This window comes from Alosa alosa, chromosome 17 (assembly GCF_017589495.1).
Source record: "Alosa alosa isolate M-15738 ecotype Scorff River chromosome 17, AALO_Geno_1.1, whole genome shotgun sequence".
NCBI classification, from domain to species: Eukaryota; Metazoa; Chordata; class Actinopteri; order Clupeiformes; family Clupeidae; genus Alosa; species Alosa alosa.
In genome coordinates, this window is record NC_063205.1 from 31,331,048 (window position 1) to 31,352,641 (window position 21,594).

Consider the following 21,594-nt stretch of genomic DNA (forward strand, 5'->3'; position numbering starts at 1 on the left):
ACAAAAAAAAAAAAATCGACTTTGTTACAGTCATTTTAAAGAAGCAGTAAAGAGATTCTAGCTGGCTAACTACCTAAAAGACATGCAAAAACCTTGAAAAGACCAACGGCTCAATTTACACTGATAAAAACTTGCCAACATCAGTGTTTCCCCTAGATTTTTTTTTTTTAACCGTGGCGGCAGGCCGCCCAATATTGTGTCTCCCCTAATTCTGAAGCAGCCGCTAAATGAAGAGGAAGCACTGAGAAGAAAGTTAATGTTTTAAATAGGCTAATTATATAATATATAATATGTGAAGTGAAACTGGGCGGGCCATAATAACTGACTAGTTTTAGGCTACTTATTGTTAAATTGCAATGTGAGCGGCAGCCAACAAGGGAGGATACAAATACTTCCTATGTTATGTAAGGAACACACACACACACATAAGGAATATGGAACACCGGTTATTATCGGGAAAATAAGACCCGACAGGGCTTTGCACAAAAATATGACAGCCGCTCAGTTCTGCACATTCTCTCCGCAAAAATAAATCACGGTTGTTAATTTTTTTCCATCTTCTACTCCATTCCCTACTCTTGCAACTTTTGTGTATGGAAATGAGTGTGTGCATGTGTGCGTTTGCTTTTGTGTATATGTGTGCTTCTCTGTGTGTGAGTTTTCGCTTGTGAGTGTGTGTGTGTGTGTGGGGGGTAATGGGGGGGTGTATATGTGTGTGTGCGCACTTGTGTCTGTTTGCCTGCATGTGTGTGTGTGTTTTATGTGTCTGTGTGTGTGTCTGTGTCTGTGTGCCTGCGTGTGTGTGTATGTGCGTGCGTGTATGTGAGTCTATATAAGTATAGTATACTCTTTTGATCCCGTGAGGGAAATTTGGTCTCTGCATTTATCCCAATCTGTTAATCTGTTAATTAGTGAAACACACAGCACACAGTGAGGTGAAGCACACACTAACCCGGAGCAGTGAGCCGCATGCTACAGCGGCGCTCGTGGAGCAGTGAGGGTTTAGGTGCCTTGCTCAAAGGCACTTCAGCCGTGGATGTGGGCATGGGAGAGCAGTGCTCAACCACTTCCCCAGCCCACATTTTTCCTACTGGGTCGGGGATCGAACCGGCAACACTTCGGTTACAAGTCCGAAGTCCCTAACCAGTAGGCCACGGCTGCCCCCACAGCTGCCCTGTGCGTGCGTGCGTGCATTTGCGTGTGGGCGTGCTTGTCTACTGTGTGTGTATGCGTGTGTGCGTGTGCTTGTGTGTGTATATATGTATCTTTTGATCAAAGTATCACCAGTGTCTCTACACATGAACTCAAGCATTGAGAACATTGTTTGGGTACACAGAGTTTACTAAAAAGAAAGGTTTTGGACAACTCACTACTTGACTGGCAAGATGGCGGCGAGCAGTTTTTCTTTTTTTGTGACAACTAGATTATGTTCATTTGGCTTGTAACAGTGTCTTGCCAACAAATATATAAAAACAATTGACAATTTGAGCCTTGTACTACTACTATTAACTATAATGCACTCAAAATGTAGGCTATTAGATTGTAATGTGCATGGAACTGTACAGCATAACGGTACAAAATATGACCCCCCCTCAGTCCAGTACATCCTCTCCGCAAAAATAAATCACGCTTGTCAATGTCTCCATCTCCTACTCTATCCCCTACTCTTGCAACTTTTGTGTATGCTTGCATGTGCCTGCCTGTGTGTGACTGCTGTGTGCCTATGTGTGCGAATGCGTGTGTGTCTGTGTATGCGTATGTCAATTTGTCTCCATCTCCTATAGAGCCTGACCGATATGGGATTTTGAAGGCCAATTTCGATATTTAAGTTTAAAAAAAAAACGACAACTGATATATCTGCAGATTTTTTACAATGTAAAAATGTTCTCCCATAAGTTCTAATCAAGGTGTATTTAAATAGTATATTTGAATACTATGGCCCAACTATCTAGTTTCCTGAATTAAAGGCTCTTCATACAGTATTTTTTTAAGAAATAAAAGAGTGTATAGAAAGAATATTAAGAATAAAAGAGGTCTTTGTTCTGTGACACATTACCACAATCTACTGTACATTATGAGCAGTTTATAGGCTACTTAATGACTATCCCTTTATGCAAGCAAAACATTTTACAAGTATGATTTACTTTACTTTTAGCATTTGTAGCCTAAACCATGCTCTTCCTTACTTGATGCAAGACATTGAAGACTTAAACTAGGGAGTAGTCTAGTGTGTTTGGGAAGGAATGTTAGCTCAGATGCTCACATTTATTTTATGTAGACTTGTTGTGGTCTTAATGCAACATTTTACAAAGCACTGACAGGGCCATCAAGGACTGTGAGCAAGCCAACAGCAGAAAAACCTATTTAGCAAGCAGAAGTGTCCCAGCCCGGTGTTTAGGATGCATCGTAGACAGTCTATCTATGCCCTGCTGTCGCATTAGCAAACGTTAGTGTTGTGGCTAACTAACTTATGGTCAGAAAAGAATGGGATGACAGTCAAAAGAAAGAGACAATTACAGTGCTGTTATCAATTTGCTCTGTATAACCGCGTTTATGTTTCACAAACACACCAACAATCAAACTAGCCATCACTCAACCAATGCTAACGTTAACATTATTTTACCTATGGACATAACACAGGGCTGCCAACTCTTACACATTGGCCGTGAGACACACACATTTGATTAGTTTCACATGCTACACCCCCGATTTCTCACGCTGAAGTGTCAACCCGGTCGGTCAAATGCCTGAAAGATGAGTTTATCGATAGCTCTACCTGTTGAGCCACTCGTGATCGACTAGTCATGCTTTCAGAGACGGTAAGGGGGTTCAAGAGCACCCCCCGTGCCCCTTTCTAAATTGTCTCTCATTTGCGATGCTACTTCACAAGCCATCCCAGGCGCATTTCCCCCGCATTTTCCTAGCTTCATATGCTTTGAGTATTTATTGAGTATTTTTCACATGGAAGTGTCAACCTGGTAGGTCAAATACCTGGCAGATGAGGTTCAACTAAACTAAAGCTATACAGTTATCACACATCGAACGAGCAGAATCTAAGCTTTCCAATGATATTAGCACCAAGTTGCTATGATAAATGGTTTGCGGGAAAATTAACATTGCGATGACATTCAGTCTAATAACTCCGCCATACCCCAACCAATTATCAATGAAAAGTTCCTCAAGAACGTCACATCATAGGCTTTCTGGCGATATGATTGGTTAAGGGATTTGTGGTGCGAATTTCTTTTACCATGTGAAGGAAAAATCAAAAGTTGACGTCTCCCTCCACTAGAGGAAAAACAGCAGGAAGCACAAGTCTTTTTATGTTATAATTACTTGTTACCCATGTTATTACTTCAAAGTCGTTTTTAAAAGTTAGTTTTGCTAGTAATTACACCGTGTATGCATGGCTGTAAATGCGTGTGTGTTCACTTCAGCTGATATGATAGCTGGTATTTTAGCACACCGTAATCTTTAGTAAACTCATTATTTTCAGTCATTTTTGGGGGGTTACTATATGTCAACCAAGATTACAGACCTACTAGGACTAACACTTTAAGGATTTGTTCTATTTTGAACGATGTTGCTTGCTGGTCATCTGATGATACAGAAAACTAGCTAAGTTAGGTAACGTTAGCACCAGGAAAGGCTGCAACATGTCCTTGACGTGTAGTCACGATAAAGTTCACTCCTGTGCTTCATGACTGCCAACTTTATGTCAAGTACACCTAATCGGTATTTTATTGTCAAATAAACCTGTCATTCCGTCGAAATATGTATAGCACAATTTACAGTTGTTTGTAGCCAAGTTGCTTAGCTTACTTAGATAGAAACATCTGACATGAATGACAACGTTAATGTTACGTTACCAACGTGAAGATTGAGTTGATCACCGATGGTGTAACGTAAGGATTTTATTCATTGACTGCTGTTTTTATGAATACGTGACTGAAGATTTGTTATAAATGTGTTTTAGTATTGTTTAGCTTTTAAGCTGTAAGGTTGGCTGCTAAGATTATGAGGTTTTTGGGTGGCTAACTATGATAAGAGCTCATACACCCAAGCCAACTCGGGGGGTGTTTTGTCTTTACGCAACTGCAGTAAAATGCACGGTGTGTATGTGCATGCATAAGCTGTTCAGATGTTTTCTGTCATATCTCCTGACTCATGTTCATGAATCAATGTTTGCTTGTAAGCTGGTATGATATGTATGGTTTAGCCAAGGCAATAGTGAGCTCTGAGACTAATGTTACCTCTCCAAGCAATATTGGAGTCCTCCAGTGACAATAATACTTTTAGTGAAAAGAGTCATGGTTGGTGGTGATTAAGATTATGTGGAAGTAATGTAAAATAAAACTAAGCAACCTAATCACTTTCAGACCTGTAATGTTTTTGAGATAAGTACGTGCAACTGGGGTGAAAGCAGCCAACTGCTGATGACAAACATGACCCCAAGGACCACGATGGCACGATGGCCTGGACATCGGACATGGATGGGTAGCTTCTGGATGAAGAGGAAGACAATGATGTGCTAGAGGAGGAGAGTAATCTCCCATTATCCTCAGCTGGGTAAGCATGTTTGTGTGTGAACCGAACTGAAGCTCATGGCAGGCCATAGATATATATAGCAGGCTAACAAGACATCCACATACCACTAACGTCATGTAAACCACACAATAACAATAAGGCATGTTTCTGATAGGCCTATTTGACAGAGTAACCATATTAGCAGAGAGGTTTTATTTTCAATTGTATAATTTTCAAAAAAGTATAATTATTGCAAGCTGTACTACTGTACTTTTTGTATTGGTTTTTATACAAATCAGGGTATATACAGAAATTCTTAAGTTGAATTTAATACCTTTTATTAATACCTTCACAATATTGTTTAATACCAACACGACTTCGAGCTGCAACTAGCAGCAACCTAGTAACTAATTATAAAGTAACAGATTACTGTCATTTTTGTTACTTAACTTTCTGAGTAAGAAAGTGTAGCAATGCTTACAATTCAAATCAAGTATCTATTATTACAGTTACTGGATACTTTGTTAATTTTTTGCTTCAATAAAAACACTGGCCTATACACAATTATTTGTTATTTAATCCTAACCCAAGATAAAAAAGTTATTTCATTGTTACTGTATGTGTAGGAAGAGCACACACCACTTCTCCAGCACTACACTCCATCCCAATCAAGACACAATGACAAATGAAAAATCAAAAAAGGTATACTGGACTTTCTTCTAAAAAAGGCCCACGACCATACGCAGTACACACACACACAATATAAACTGCCAGTCAAGGTATCACATTGAAAAGTAGGCTGTCACATTTTACAAAAATACTAATTATTGATTGGGTGCTGCTGGAGAATGTGGGCCCCATGTGATACAATACTTTTAGGCCTGCATGCTCCCTGTGACGAAAATTTTGAAAAATAACCCCTTAAATGGTGACTTCTGGGGAATTTTATGGAAACGAATTGACAAATTGACTTAAAATATATGATATTATAATATATTGATAGCGTATTACAATACAGCCTATACAAACCTACACAGATTCTTATATTCAACTAATTTTAAGCAATCTATTGGGACTTTGATCTCATCACATACTACATCAATAGCTTCAACGACGCATATTTATGTGGAAACAGTAGCCCTATGTGGCCGATGAGCCAGGCAGTCGACTCTTTGGTAGAAAAACGGCTCTGGTAGACTCCATATGTGACCTGACGGCATTCACTCCCATCCAGGGGCATTTATTGTCTTTTTACAGACGTGGTAATAAGCCTCTTGGCTGTTGCCAACTAGCCTAAGCCAGTCTTTGAATCTCGAGTCCTCTAACCAAATGTCCGAAAAAATAAAATTTCCCATGACATCGTCAATGGTAGCGAACTTTTGGCAACAAGTTTAGGCAGTAAGTCAAGTCAAGTCAACTTTATTTCTATAAGCACATTTAAAAACAACTGAGTTGAACCAAAGTGCTTACAAACAAACATAAAACAATGGTACAACAACAATATAACATGGGGGGAAAATAAATAAATAATTGAAATAACAAACAAATTGGTCAAAAATAAAATAAAGAATAAAGAGTGTGTATGTGTGTGTGTGGGGGGGGGGGGTGGGGGGGTATTAAGGTAGATTAAAAGCTTGGGAGAAAATGAAAGTCTTTAAGTTAGACTTAAAGCAGTCAATGGTTGGAGAGGACTTAATATTTACAGGTAGACTATTCCAGAGTTGGGGGGCAACAACAGAGAAGGCTCTATCACCCTTAGTCTTAAAGGAGAATTCCGGTGTGATATTGACCTATATGTGTATTGAAACATGATACCGAGTGTGAACGTATGTCTCATAGCCCATCTCGGCTTGTCCCCTGCACTCCAAAAATCTGGCTAGTTAGCTGATGCTACCAACAGCTTTTTCAATAGTGGTGCTTGACATCGGGCTAGCCATGCAAATAAATCACTGTTTTACACCCATTTACGAGGCTCAATGTATCTCCACACTTCATTGGTAGACTTCTGAGGGCCCTGACATTTAAAACGAGACATTGAGAACTTTGAAAAAGCACTGGTAGTTTACTTACAAGACGATTTATACAGACAGTATCTTCACAAAGTTTAGCGTTTGCAGCCATCTTGAATTTAGTCACGATAAGTCGAGTAAGAATGAACAGGTATGATAAGGGATCAGATTCCAAAATTAATTCAGTGGAAATGCATGGATTCCAGTTGCTGCTACTGGAAGAAACTGGAATCCATGCATTTCCACTGAATTATTTTTGGAATCTGATGGAATTCTCCTTTAAGGCGTGTTTTGGGGATATAGAGAAGATTCTGAGATGAAGACCTAAGTGATCTTGGAGTATGTAACTAGGTGCCAAACCACTGAGGGCTTTGAAGACAAAAAGTACAATTTTAAACTTAACTCTGTGCTCCACAGGTAACCAGTGCAGCTTAGCCAACACAGGAGTTATATGCTCACGTTTCTTAGAGCCACTTAATAATCTAGCTGCTGCATTTTGAACTAGCTGAAGTCTGTTGAGAGTGGAGTGGGTCAGGCCTGCATAATGAATTACAATAATCTAGTCTAGATGTTATGAAAGCATGTATAAGAGTTTCAAGATCGTAGAAGGACAAAAAGGGCTTCAGTTTTGCAATGGTTCTTAACTGGAAAAAGCTGCCTTTGACCACACTATTTATTTGCTTATTAAAATTTAAAGACGAGTCAAAGAAAACCTCAAGATTCTTTACTTCACTGTGGCAGTTGGCAGAGAGAGGTCCTAGTGCATTTTTCAAGATAGAAACATCACTTGGAGGGCCAAAAATAATTATATCAGTTTTACTTTCGTTCAGTTGAAGAACATTTCTTGCCATCCAGCATTTGATGTCACTGAGACAGTTAAAAATATTCTCCAAAGAACAAATGCCATTAGTGTTAACAGGCAGGTAAAACTGAGTGTCATCTGCATAGCAGTGATACTGAATGTTATACTTTTTAAAAATTGAGCCAAGGGGTAGCATATAAAGAGAGAATAAAAGAGGGCCCAAAATGGAACCCTGAGGAACACCACACTTTATAAGGGCAGAGGAAGAGGAGAAATTGTAATAAACTAACTGAAAATGATCGATCACTAAGATAAGAAGAGAACCATTGCAAAACAGAACCCTGGAGACCAACTTCATCCTCCAAGCGTTTTAATAGGATGTTATGGTCAATGGTGTCAAATGCTGCACTCAGATCAAGAAGCACCAAGAGGGGCGCAAGATCCAGAATCAACTGCTAAGAGAATGTCGTTTTTGGACTTTAAGCAAGGCCGATTCAGTGCTGTGCAGAGATCTAAAACCTGATTGTAATTTATCACATATATTGAACTCACTCAGATAAGAAGAAACCTGAGAGAGGACAACCTTTTCTAGTATCTTTGACAAAAAAGGTAATTTAGAAATAGGCCTATAATTCTTCAGGTCACTGGGCTCAAGGTTAGGTTTCTTAAGTAAAGGTTGCACAATTGCACGTTTAAAACCTGGGGGACCACTCCATTGGTTAGTGAGTGATTAATTATGGCCAATACAAGAGGGCAGATGATGGTAAAAACTTCTTTAAAAAAGGCGTGCAGGTAAAACATCTAAAAGCGACAGGATGTAGATTTCATATGGGAGACAACCTCAGAAAGCTGGGAGGAAGATATAGCCTGAAACTGTTGGAGGCAGCTAGGTGAAAGTTCTATCACTGAAGGAGCCGAATCTGGAGGTGAGATTTGAGATTTTATTTTGTCAATTTTATCGATGAAGAAGTTGAGGAACTTCTCACAGTAAGCCAGCCGTATATCCATTTTGAGCATAGAGTTTGAGGGGGCGCTAAAAAGTTTTTACCACTTGAATCCATTAGGACATATCGCTCAGGTCCTACTTTCCTTTATATAATTAATATAACATAAATAAATTCCGCTTGTGATTTTTAGGAGATAGGCCTGCACTTAACACAAATGGAAAACATCATAGTTAGTGGTTCGAAAATGTAATACCTCATCAGATGACGTTTATTACTTTTTAATACTTTTAAATGGCCTTAAATTTGGCTAATTTCATTTACTACCTTTTAATACTTTTTACAACCCCGCGGACACCCTGAAGATGTTTGTGAAATTTGCACAGTAAAAGTTCTACAGAACTTTTTGCAGGTATTTTCACTGCAATTGTCTTTGCAATCTGATTCCTTACTTCATTAGAATCATGAGTGGCTCTTTGTAAACAGCATCATTTTCTGGGGCCATGCAAACCTGCATTACCACTAGTGTGGAGTTATTCAACATCATGACAGTAAAATAGACCATACTTAGTCAATCTACTGCAGCAATTCCTCTCTCAACCTGTAGAAAATGCTGTGAACATCTGATTATGCATGAAAAAAAAAAAAATACCGTCATATACTGTGAAACTGTATAATTTTAAAAAATACCGTGATATACATTTTTGGTCATACCACCCAGCACTACCTTCTAATACAGACAGAGACACCAACTCCAGTAGCATTTATACCTCATCATCTGCTAGTCTTAGATACACACACACACACACACACACACACACACACACACACACACACACACACACACGCCACAGCTGTGGCAACACACACACCACGGATCTGGTGTGAATGTTGCAAATGATATTGATAATTATATATTGTATCGAATTATATGCTGTATGGTTGTTAAATGTATTGAATTTCATGTAATGTTTTAATTGTTTATATGTGTGAATGTTAATATGAATTGATGCTTTGTTCACCATGTTAAAAGTATTTTGTTGATATTTGTTATACTGTTGTCTTGTCATTCTTGTAGTTCTAATAGTTACAGCTTGTTTGTAAAAATATGTTTATGTTATTTGCCTGAAGTTGCTGTTCCTGGTTATTTATTGAAATTGTTAAAGACTTATCTAAATAAAATTATTTATTTCCCCTTTCGTAAACCTAACATGTGCCAGTGTCTCTTATTCTTGTTTTCATAGTAGAATGAAGCACACAGAGAAGCAGTTACCATCTGCCTAGTCTTTATTCTAGCCTTTATCTTTCCTCCCCACAATTGTTTAAGCCTCTTCAGAGTACAGTAAGACATCCTATATTAAGCTATGCATCTTGGTTGATGGTAAAACATCTTGTTTTTGTTACATGACCATTATATCTGTGTATTTTTTGGTCAGATGTCAAATGAGGAAATGTAAACATCCTACTCTTTAAAAATTCTACTTGTTACTGTGACTTGCAGTTATGAGTAAATTAATAATAACTTCTTAACCAAATTCTGTTTGTGTTGAGGAGAACACAACACTGTCTATCTTTCACACACTATATCTTCAATAGACATTAGGTGAAAAGTAAGATTCATCTTGACAAATTGATATTTTCAAAAATAAAGCTTTGTTCGACAGAGACATCCTCCCTGCCCTATTTTCCCCTGAATCCAGGCGTATTCCTCTAGACTAGTCTTGTAGCTCCTCTCCTCATCATCCTTTACCAGCAACCATTCCATCAACATCTACAGGCCAATGGGGGTACAGTCACTAAATGTACACATAAATTAATTTATTTTATGCCCCCCATGGATGAAATTCCATGAAACTTGGCATACCCCCAGAGGATGTCAGGTTAAACATGCATGACATTTAGTGCAGTTCAGAACATCTCAACTGAAGATAGAAAGCAGCATAATATTGCATTTTCATTTTTTACTGGGGGGCATTTGGCATCCTCAGTGCCACGGAGTGGAAAAACATATTTTGGGTTTTGGGGGGCCCAGTGTGGGAGGGGAGTGGTCCCCGGGGACCAAACAAAAATTTTCTACATGCCCACCAAGTTTCATGTGCCCCAGTGCCTGAGAATCGTTGACCAAATATTCAAAAAAACATTGACAATCCCTATATGACCGCGGCAGTCATAATAATGGAAGTATAGAATGTCTTGAAGATGAAGATACTATACTAGAAAATGCTAGCAGTCATAGAAAAGTTTATTTGACAAAGTTTCACTTTTCTGATTACCAGTTTAATTTATTTATTTATTATTTATATAACTTTTCCACAGCATAACCCCTATCGCTCGACCTCTACACCTCGGCAGTCGTTATCCCTTATTACAGGTAGTGTTATCATTGTTTCTGCTTTCCAAAATAACCTTTTCCATCATCTCAGTGTGCATGGTTACTTGAGCACATGGATACCCTGCCATCTAACAGTATGCAGGTATTGTGAAAAAATCCATAACTTAGGGCTAGGGCTGGGATAAACGATTATTTTTTAAATGATTAATCTAGCGATTATTTTTTCGATGCATCGATTAATCTAACGATTCATTTTTTCAGTCCGATTCGATTTCAATTCGATTATCTCCCCATTAATTGACTAATAGCAATTTATACATGTTGATTTATATATCTGAATGAAAAAAAAACATGAATTCCTTAACATTGCAATATATGTTTATTGCTCTTAAAATTCATATGCAATTCATAACGTAGATATAGATAGATAGATAGATAGATACTTTATTGATCCCCAGGGGAAATTCAAGAACTAACATAGTTAGTTCAAATAACAGTTTGTACTTCTCCTTGGGACAAGCACTTTTGAGTCTTGGAGAACACTTTTCCATTTACATCGGGATTTTGCAAACATTCAGTGTCAGAGTCAATAAAATGAGCCCTGAGTAACGAAATTGACAAGCAGCTGTAAGTAAGCATGCTACTGTAAACTCAACATCCAAACAGTATTCTAACGTTAGCTTTGAGATACTGCTTGATTGCATAACTTTAAGTAACCATAAGTTTAGTCTCCTCAATGTACTGTTGTGATAAGACCTTAGCAGAGTTAACTTGACTGCAGCAGTTTTGAACAAATTTGCACAGCATGGTCATGATGCTAAGCGGATTTAATAGCAATTTAGCCAGCCATGTTCTATGCAATGCTTCTATGTGGCAACAACAATCCTTCAACAATCGTGAATATTTTGTGTTAAATGCACATGCAGAGGAGGGGCAGCGGGCTCGTTACGAGAGAGAGCGGGCAGGGCAGGGAAAGGCTGCGTGCGTAAAAAGTGCAGCTCAAAGGATTTTATCTTATCTTTAATTTAAATACAACATAGAACATCAATGTGTGACGGCCGGTTTTGTGGCGCCCCACCACAGATTAGTCAACGTATGGGAAACACTGGAGGTGTAAAATTCAAAATATTTGGCAGCACACGTTTTGGGTCTGACAAATCGACGCGCATATTTTGCGTCAACGTATTTGTTGTCCCAGCCCTACTTAGGGCAAATTCATACCTTTTATACATTCTACCCAAATAACATGGTGCTATCCAACCTTTTTACGGGTGACATGTGATTAAAAAATTCCATAGATAAAATAATTGCCTTTGGTGTACCTGTTTGGTAGACTTCTTGATCCCATTATAGATTCTCCAGGACATACCAGGACCTCCGCTGGCAATGTGTCGACCCACTTCAAACTCCCTTGTCACAGGATTACCCATGACAGCGCTGGTCACATCGGCAGTCACTTTGGTGACTGTACTCTTCAGTTTGTTGAGCATAGATTCCATGGTTGGATATACTGTGAAGAGATTGACCAATGCATGATGTAATGATGAAACTACAGATTTTTTATAATCCTTTGTCCTAGTCATGGAATTTATCAGCTTCATCACCTTTAGCCTATTGGATGAAGGGAGAAAACTATTTGCTTTCGCTGTCTTCAAATACCTGATCTTATTCCAGGGTGCACGATCCGTACAAAAGGTTCAAAATGCACACGTGAATATCAATATTACAGTACATTTAATTGCAGGCCTAGCCCATTAGGCCCACTTGTGATGATTTAATGCTCCTTTGCGGACACCCTGCTTCAGATAGCAGTCCCTGCTTCTTTTCACAGTTCCACGATTGTTTTTTTCTACAATGAAAGAATGTATCTAGGCTAACCTATATTTTAAATAAGCAATCACTGCGTACTGTTATGGAAAAAAATAAGTCAATATATTAGAGATATTGTGAGTAACGCAGAAATGGACGAGTTATTCAGCCTAACTGTAACTAATTACTTAAATTTGAATTGTAATGCAATGAATTGTGGTTGCAGTTCCACCAGAGTTCCACTGGGGGCGATCGCCATGAGTGCAAAATGAATGGGAGTCTATGGATCTCACCTGATTGTCGTTGAGAAATCTCAGATTTGATTGTAGTTTCAACATGGGTTATCAACATCAATTTTGTTTATTTCCTGTCGCACTAGTTTGACGATGCTACAGCCTCGAAGGCTTTCGAACTACAGTACTCGCTCCACCAGTGAAACACTGGCGACTGACTAAAAGGCGCTTTGTCATTGGCTTAGGGTGAAGCCCTGAACTTTGTGAGAAGGGGAGCGCTTTAAAACTCACAGAAAAAAGTAGTAGCGTTTGTGATGCAGTCGGCTCGTAAAATTAAATGAGAATCGCGCACAGGGGTGAATCGAGATAGCGATTTTATAATGATTTATTGTGCAGGCCTACTTGCCACCCCCCTTCTGAGCTTGCCAGAAGCTGAAGCAGTAGCATACATTTAAACACTATTGTTGCCGTGAGGTATTCCAGCCTACGAATTTTATAAAAAAGTAAATCATGCATAATTAAAATAACAACTGAATTGAGACCTATTTGGCTATACGCAATAAGGTTTCCATTACAGTACAGCGCACGTTCAATGAATAAATAAAAGCGGATGCCTTGTCTCGCAATAAACAGCAAAATCCCTACACTCTTTTAACTACATGAAACTTAATAGTGAACCATCAAATACCCAGATGTAAGTGGCCATCAGTCCCAACATTTTGCAATATAATCAAACAGTCCAAACGTAAATTAAATCCCAAACCAAACCAAACCTCTTCTGCTTTTGATAGCCTAGTATACCGCTCCAAACGGAATGCATGTCTCAGAATAAAACGCACCATGTAAGAAATAAAGGTCTCGAATACAAGCCTGCACCAAATAAAGGTCCTGTATTTTCCACAGCCATAGGTTATTTTGAGAATGATGACTTTCTCATGTGGCTGGGAAATGGGAGGGTGCCCACTTAGAAACTCCATACTTCCGAACTGAGAGCGTTCACTTGACAACAACAAACGGGTGACGTTGCTAATGTTCATAGGCTAGCTAGCCAGAAGGCCAACATCACATAGTTACTCAAAGGTACTCTGGAAAGTACTGTTCAATATCACAATTGCCTGCGCTTATGAGTAACATAAACAAACAAATGAAGTGACTTATTTGGGCATAGAAGTCCATTTTTTTTATCTTTTACTATGTTGAGTGACGTCAAAACATTCCCCAAACTATAGAATTCTCCCACTTCCCAGGTGCTCATGAATGCACCATGAGCACTGAGAATGTGAATGCTCACATTTTACCACTTTAATATGAACTGATAGGACTGGAAGTGTGACACTTTTGAAAAGGCCCTGATGTAGATGGTTTCTACAGCCTTTCATTCCTTATTTTGTTCCAACAAAGCGTATAGCTTATATTTAATTCCAGAGATTTGGACCTTGTATCTTTTTATTTATGTGTGTTATAATGCACAAGGAATTCCAATGCTGATAAATGCTTATTTATGAGTACATGATAATAAACTTGAACTTGATAATGCAATTTATGTTTCAAAAGGCTGATATAACTTTAAAGCCAAAAACTGGCTAGATACTTTTTCACCATATTTCTAAGTTCACTACTCTGGCTGAAAAAAACAAACAAACAAACAATTTTGTAATATAGTTGATCAAAAGACCACTGCAGTCTTTGACTGTGTTTGTTTTCTTTGGGGAGACATGCCTACTTAGCTAATATAGATTCCAGTGATAAACAGATGTTGTTTTTACTTTCACTGTAATGTATTATCACTGATACTGTATTATTGATACTGTATTATTTATGTTTCAAACGGCAGCAGCCGTTTATGTCAAAGGCCAACAAATTATATTCCATGTTTCCATCTACCTCTAAAATAAATGTTGAAAGAATGTTCTAGCATTTTCAGTTTGTGCACTTTCTAATGTATCAGAAGAGATACTACAGCCTTTGACTTTTTTAAATTACCAATTCTTTATTAGCAGTACTATGCAGTGTCTAATTGAGTTTAAAAGGCAGCAAGAACTAGCCTTTAAAAGGTCAAAACATCTAAAGAATGTGTTTGTGTGATTTTATACATTAGTATTGTTGTCAAAATGATTCACCCCAAATAACTGTGATAATCGTAAAATTATGATTATTCTTCAGACTATATAATAGGACCACCAACATGGTGACACCCTCCTTTTAATGCATGCTTGTTAACATAGAAGGCAAGATAAAGTAGGCTACAAACGAAAAACACTTTGTCTATTGCCCCCACCAATGCAGTCAGATATTTCAATATTCATATTTCATTAGCTATAGCTATGCTATGTTTTGTAGAAGTAAACATGGGCTGTTTAAGTAGTACCGTAGTAGTAGGCAGTATGGAGTCAACAGGTTAAGGTCATCATGGCCATCTATTTGTATTTGCCACAGATTGATTCACAAATAACATTAAATAACAATTTAGGATGGGCTAAATGCAAATATGACAATGCACGATACTATTAAAATGAAACATTGGAAAATAAAATGAACTGAAAATAAAGTAGGCACTTATTTTCTTTAAAATCCTGTTTCCTGTAAATGTTGTAAGTCATTCTTAGTCTTTGCGCAATATGTTTAATTGTAGGCTGTAGACTAGTACTTAATGATACATTATGTACATTTTCAAGTAGCCTACAAAACTGACTTTGCGCCCAAACTCCTGGAAAAAATGTTAGAGTAGATCCCTTTAATTACACAGTTCCTGTCAAAGACTAATAAACTCACTACTCACAAAGCACACTGTAAACCCTTCATATACTATCAATATCCCAGCTGGCAGTAAAAGCTTGTTATGTTAACTGGCATGGCAAGTTTTGGCAAAGTTGTGAAATGAAGGCTTTTTTTTTTTATCTGCCACGCCTCCCGTGACGTACCCAATGACGAAACGGAAGTATTGCTCTGCATAATATCAAGTGTCCCAATATTTCACATACTGTGAGGTCCCCACTTAATATATATAATTACCGTACGCGCTGCATTACAATCAGATTATGAATTCCATCAGATTACAATGACTCAAATGAGTTAACGTCGACGTTAGCCAATTCAACGAGACCATAACGTTAACGTGAACTCTCAGCTAACATTGTATTTGGCTGCCAGCTGTCCAGCTAAATCACTAGTACATTATTGTGGTGACCCAAACCTTTGACAAACACACTAACAGTATGATCCCTTCCAAGCTAAACGCTTTAAACGAAGAACAATTTTTATATAACCGAGGAACCTTAACCACAACCACGGCTAGCTGTCCATATCGAATCCAGCTTCTAGCTTTTCAGAATTCATGTAACGTCATGACTGGTTAGCCACCAAGATGATCAGGGCTAAAACGGTAACGTTAACAACCCTGTTATGTTCATTCGTTATTACGATGATATTGTGATGTGTTTTATTTAAATACTTCTAACAAAACAGATCTAGTTCACGTTGGAGAACAGCTACCCAACGTAAACAACGCAAGGCAAACAGTTCGCTCGAACTAGCTAACGTTAGCTGACGTTAACTTAAATTGGCCACTTTGTATGTTAACATCACAGTAAAAAGCAAGATTCACTCTTCCGTGAATTAAATTGACTGTACTGTACCTGGACGATTTCAGGGCACCTTGACGATTTCAACTGAACTGAATAAAAAAAAAATATCAATATCAATATTCAGTGCACCGCACGGCCTCCATTTCTTCCTACATTCAAGTTAAATCTTTCAACAGCGTGTCATCAGGAAGTACATGCCTGGATGAGGGACAGGCCGACGATTGGACGACGACCCGCCAATCAGAAGCATTGCCGTAGATAACCAAGAGGGCGAAGTGTGACGTTCCGTTTCCATGACGGCAGTGTCACTGGATCTAAACAAACTTTCGAAGTGGCCGGAAGTGGCTTCATCAGAGATAAGAGCAAAGCTTCTAGAACAGAGCTCCGCTCTAGAATCTTTGGATAAGAGAGAGAGGGTAAAAGCGGAGTAATTAAGGATCTTTGGCTTCATAGCATTGACGCATGTGGTAATTTCTTTTACTGTCTATGATGTGGGATCGTTTTTTAGCTAATAAATTATTGCTAATAAAAAGTGTAGGCTATAGCCATTTAAACGTGTTTTACCTGCTGTTACTCAGCAGCTTAGCCACATAACGGATTCCCTGGCAGGTGTAATAGAAAGAAACAAAACTCCAGAGAATATTTCACATCTAATCAAAGACTGGCGGATGTTAAGAGTGACGTTTTGCCTAAAAAAAAAGCCAGACAGGTCTCTTTTACGGAGGAAACCCATGCTAAAATACAACTCTGTAGTAGTCACAAATCTACATGTTGTTTATGCTTTTGCGATAAACAACAGGGCAGTTTGTCTACTTGTCATGACTTTGCCTGGAATGCTATGTCGTGATCATCAGGGATGGATTACTGCACGGGCCTACCGGGCCCGGGCCCAGGGGCCCAAGGGGTCAGGGGGCCCTGAAGCCCAAGCCTTTGCATGGAATCATTGCCTCAATATCAACAAATCAGGATGTAGGCTATGAATCTGATTGAATTTAGTATTGGCCATCCCCAAAATGCACCAGAATACAGGAAATCACATCAAACAAATTAAAAAAGACCCCCAAACCCCCCCTCCCACATATATACGACAATAGGTAAGGGGGCCCTTAATACATCTGGGCCCAGTGGCCCGAAAGTTCATAATCCGCCCATGGTGATCATTACTTAGTTTTAACCAAAGATTCTAGAGCGTAGCGCTCTAGAATCTTTGGTTTTAACTTATGGGCTAAAAATTGTGTCTGGAACTAGGCAGGGATCACACTCTACGCAACGCTCAGACCATATTCTATTGGAGCGGTTAAGCTTACTCTGCCTCTTAAAATGTCTATTTTTCTCACATCATTTCTCACAACAGTGAAGGAAAAAAATGAAGAGATGTTTTCATAGGCAGAGAGGCCACCGCACCCATACAGAAAAATAATATATTCACATATATGCAGCTTGAACATATTCCAGTATAAGCACATCCATGTTAAATAAATATATTTACATCTATGTGAAATACATATATTTCCATGTATGTATCAATATATTTCAAAATATAAGTAAATATTCAATATTGGCCACTTTCTTATATTTTATGCATATAATTAAATATATTTAAATATATGGCAGTAGGAAGCATGATCACATGACCCTTGATGAAGATTCTGATCACATGATCTATATATTTCAGACATATATTTCTCTAATATAGTTCATATTCTACTATGGTTTGATATTTTCCGCATTGATCATTAAATATTTCACTTGTGTTTACTTAAAATTAACCATAGTATCAGTATAAAGAGGATGAAACACACAACACTTCTGTTATCTTTTATTCTATTTTATTGAAAATCTTTGTTTTTGTTATGGAACCTCAGTTCTGTCACTTTGGCATTTATTGCCTGGCCCAGCAATCTGGAGTGAGTGTCTGGCCTGGGAACTGCTTCAGGGTGGCCTCTGAATAAGACAGAACATATACAAATAGAACATGCAAAATATTAGTGACACAAATACAGATGCTAAAGTGCAGAAACACTGTTGTGTTATCACGATAATTGGAGATAAATACAAAGTGAGATGGAGAGAAAGACATACAAATAAAATAAACTCACCAATTGTCTTAGTCCTCTCAGGGTCCAGGCATTCCCTCTAAGTGCCTCCTAAAAAATAGCACAATCAATTAGGACCTCAAATAGTTACAGTTTACTAACACAGAAAAGATCTATGATGGTGAGGCGAAAATGGGAAGCAGTCTACACTGAAAGGAAAAGTTAGTTTCATCCTCAAATTTTTACTAAACTTGTACAACCAAGAAGCTGCTATTTCATTAAAGTTAAACATGTACATTTTAATGTAAAAGTTCACATCTGTATGAAAACACTCTACAAACCTTGTTGAATAAAAGCCTGAAACCTGCAAGTGAACAGAATATACAGCATGAATGAGAGTGACGTTGGTAAAGGGTATACTCGCGTAATATGTAATGTCCTAGGATATTCCCACTCATGAAGTGTCTCCCATCCGAGACTGCTATCTGAGACTGTAGGGAAGCTGTACCAACCATCATAGAAAGATATGGTTGGAAAGGTATATTTTCAGTTCACTTTGTGTCCCCAGTAGCTTGAAGCTAATTTCTTCCAAACTACTCAAACAAATGTATAAATTCTCAGAAACAAAAGGTTATGTTCTGCATTCGAAAATAGACCTTTAACAAAAAAAGTTATATTCATAAGTAAAGATTAATTTTTGATTACCTTTGGTCTATGTGATGATGAAGCATCAACATTTGTCAGTGAAGCATACTATGGGTTGGGCTAGGGTCGTCTTGGTCTCAGGTCTTCTGGTCCATCCTCAGGTGTCCTTGATGTAGCTTTCGAGTGTTGCCTCTCTAAAATGTACTACTAAATGGACAAATGCACTACATGGCCATACATGGTCCTTTTCAATACAATTCAACTGTTACATTTCCATAATTTAGAATGGGTGTGAATGGTTTTGCAAGAATGTCAGTGCACAAAGCATGATAAAGTAGTTTGATAGTGCACAAAAACAAAACACGTTACTTGCAATACCATTTCCATGAAATTAAGCACAGTACTTGTGTCTTCAATTTCTACACGTCCACTCTAATACTCTCCAGCACATAACTTTACCACATTACATCCAATCTAAAAAAAAAAAAAAAAGCTAATGTTAGCTCTAAGTGTTGTCCATGATGCAACAATAGCAGCTAGCTAGCTAAACCACAGTGCATAGAATGTCTACACCTTAGGCTAGTAATGTTAACCGTTACATTTTCTGTCTTGCATGACAAATCATAAGTTAGCTTCTATCTATGCCTATCAATCTACATGCCAGAGGCAAATATACTACCAAATATGGCCGGGAGACAGGTTCAATTGGTATTTCACTCTGTCATTACAAGTCGTTTTCATTAATTGTCCAAACGTTTCTCAGTGAATTTATTTTTCAAACCCCTTTCAGGTGTAAAAAAATAAAGCTAGCGCTGGCTAATTTATGCTAACGTTAATGTTACAGAAAGTAGATAGCAAAGGTTAGCTTCCAGCTTCCACCAATAATACCATTTTTAATTCGGACAAATGTTTGTGCATGACAAATGCAATTTAGCATACAATGAAGATCTACTTACCAGCCATTTTGACCACCATGGCCTCGAAAACCGGCCAACTACCTCTTGGCTGCCTTCCTCCCCTCCACCACATAGTTTCTAGCAAGATGTCCCATAACGTTACAGAGCTGTTGAAAAAGTCTTCCTCATTAACGTTAGGTTTACTAATGAAGTCAGTCGGCAAAATGCTGGTTTTGCCCTCATACTCCCCGCCAATCCACTTAACCAGAGCAAACGTTTTACATTTGGACTAGTAGTAGCTGTTAGTTATGCTTATGTAGAACTAGTGAAAAAGCTGCAAACATTTTAACCGTTATTCCAACGTTGGTAGGGACGTATTTTGAAGTTGAAGGTAGCCTTTTTTGTAAACCCCACCCATCACTGCCTGTGTGCAAATAAGTTAATTGAATATATTCACCATATATGTTCATGTAAGATACCCACATATATGTTACATTGCTGGGTCCCACATATACTTGCATATATACATTGTACTATATATGTATTAAATATATTGTAGCCATCTATTATAAGCTGGATGTAGCTGCATATGTGAATATATTTTTTCCCTTGATTTTTCTGTATGGGCAGTGTCGGGAGGGAGTTTTTCCTTGCCCCTGTTGCTTTTGGGTGCTCCTTGTTGGTGCCCCCAATCCCAATCCTCCCCCACCTTTCTTATGCAGCCCTTGCCACTTAATCTACTAAACCCCTCTTCTACTATACTTTTTACCCCCCCTCCCCTATAAATGCAGTGCTGAAGGAAAGGGAAAAAAGCCTTATAGGTACGCTAGTTCTGTAGTCCTAGCACGTTGAAGCATAAACTTCTCTCTGAAAGCGTAACTCTCGCCAAAATGCACCCTAGGGTGTTTTGTGAATGTACACGAGTCAAACTTTCGTTTAAAAGCATAATTATGTCTGAAGCGCCACTTTCAAGCTTGTCCGTGTTGTCGTTTTTAGGTCAAATGGAGTTTTGAATGGGAACTATTTTTTGATACAGGATCGCGTCAAAATCGCTATTTTTAAAACACTAAGAAGGCTCGACACAGCATGAAACTTCGATCGAAGGATCATCAGTATCTCTACACATGAACTCGAGCATTGAGAACATTGTCGTTGTACACAGTGTTCACTAAAAGAAAGGTTTTGAACAACTCACTTGGGTTTTCTGCTCGCTGCCATCATGCCAGTCAAGGAGTGAGTTGTCCAAAACCTTTTTTTTTTTTGTAAACTATGTGTACACTAACAATGTTCTCAATGCTCAAGTTCATGTGTAGAGACACTGATGATACTTCGATTAAAGTTTCACGTTGTGTTGAGCCTTCTTAGTGTGTTAAAATAGCGATTTTGACACATCAAAATAGTAGGCTATACGACTCCCATTCACGAACGTTTGACTCGGATACATTGACAAAAACACCCTAGGATGCATTTTGGCGAGAGTTACGCTTGAATAAGCAATAACAACATATTCATAACATTTTGTGTACTATTTTAAACCATCATAAAATAATCCAGACCCATGCTAAAATACAACTCTGTAGTAGTCACAAATCTATATGTTGTTTATGCTTTTGCGATAAAATAATCCAAATTATGGCTGGCTTAGACTGCGCAAAACACAGGACCTTTATTTGGGGCAGGCTGGTATTCGAGGCAGGCTTTTTTTTTTTGTATTTATAACCTATGTTTAGACGTGTTTCGTTTGGAGAGGCATACCGGTAGGCTATCAAAAGTTGAT

At 38.3% G+C, this 21,594-nt stretch overlaps 1 protein-coding gene and 1 long non-coding RNA gene across 4 annotated transcripts in view; both read right to left on the minus strand.

Moving 5' to 3' along the window:
- The window catches only part of scyl2 (SCY1 like pseudokinase 2), a 97,415-nt gene extending 81,009 nt beyond the window's left edge, over positions 1 to 16,406 (minus strand). For both annotated transcript variants that reach the window (XM_048267591.1, XM_048267590.1), the window contains exons 1-2: positions 16,292 to 16,406; positions 11,937 to 12,124 (exon numbers count right to left, since the gene is read on the minus strand). In XM_048267591.1, coding sequence (XP_048123548.1) covers positions 11,937 to 12,113 — 177 coding nt within the window. In that variant the 5' untranslated portion in view covers positions 12,114 to 12,124; positions 16,292 to 16,406. The remainder of the gene's footprint in view (positions 1 to 11,936; positions 12,125 to 16,291) is intronic.
- Positions 16,407 to 18,063: 1,657 nt separating this feature from the next.
- On the minus strand, positions 18,064 to 20,288 carry LOC125310753. Of its 2 annotated transcripts, XR_007196350.1 has the most exons (5): positions 19,878 to 20,288; positions 18,982 to 19,395; positions 18,618 to 18,640; positions 18,340 to 18,387; positions 18,064 to 18,184 (listed from the first exon to the last, which is right to left on the minus strand). It is a non-coding gene; the product is annotated as an uncharacterized LOC125310753 (long non-coding RNA). The 2 variants fall into 2 exon arrangements; XR_007196349.1 differs by having other exon boundaries at positions 18,982 to 20,288.
- Between the last annotated feature and the right edge of the window lie 1,306 nt (positions 20,289 to 21,594).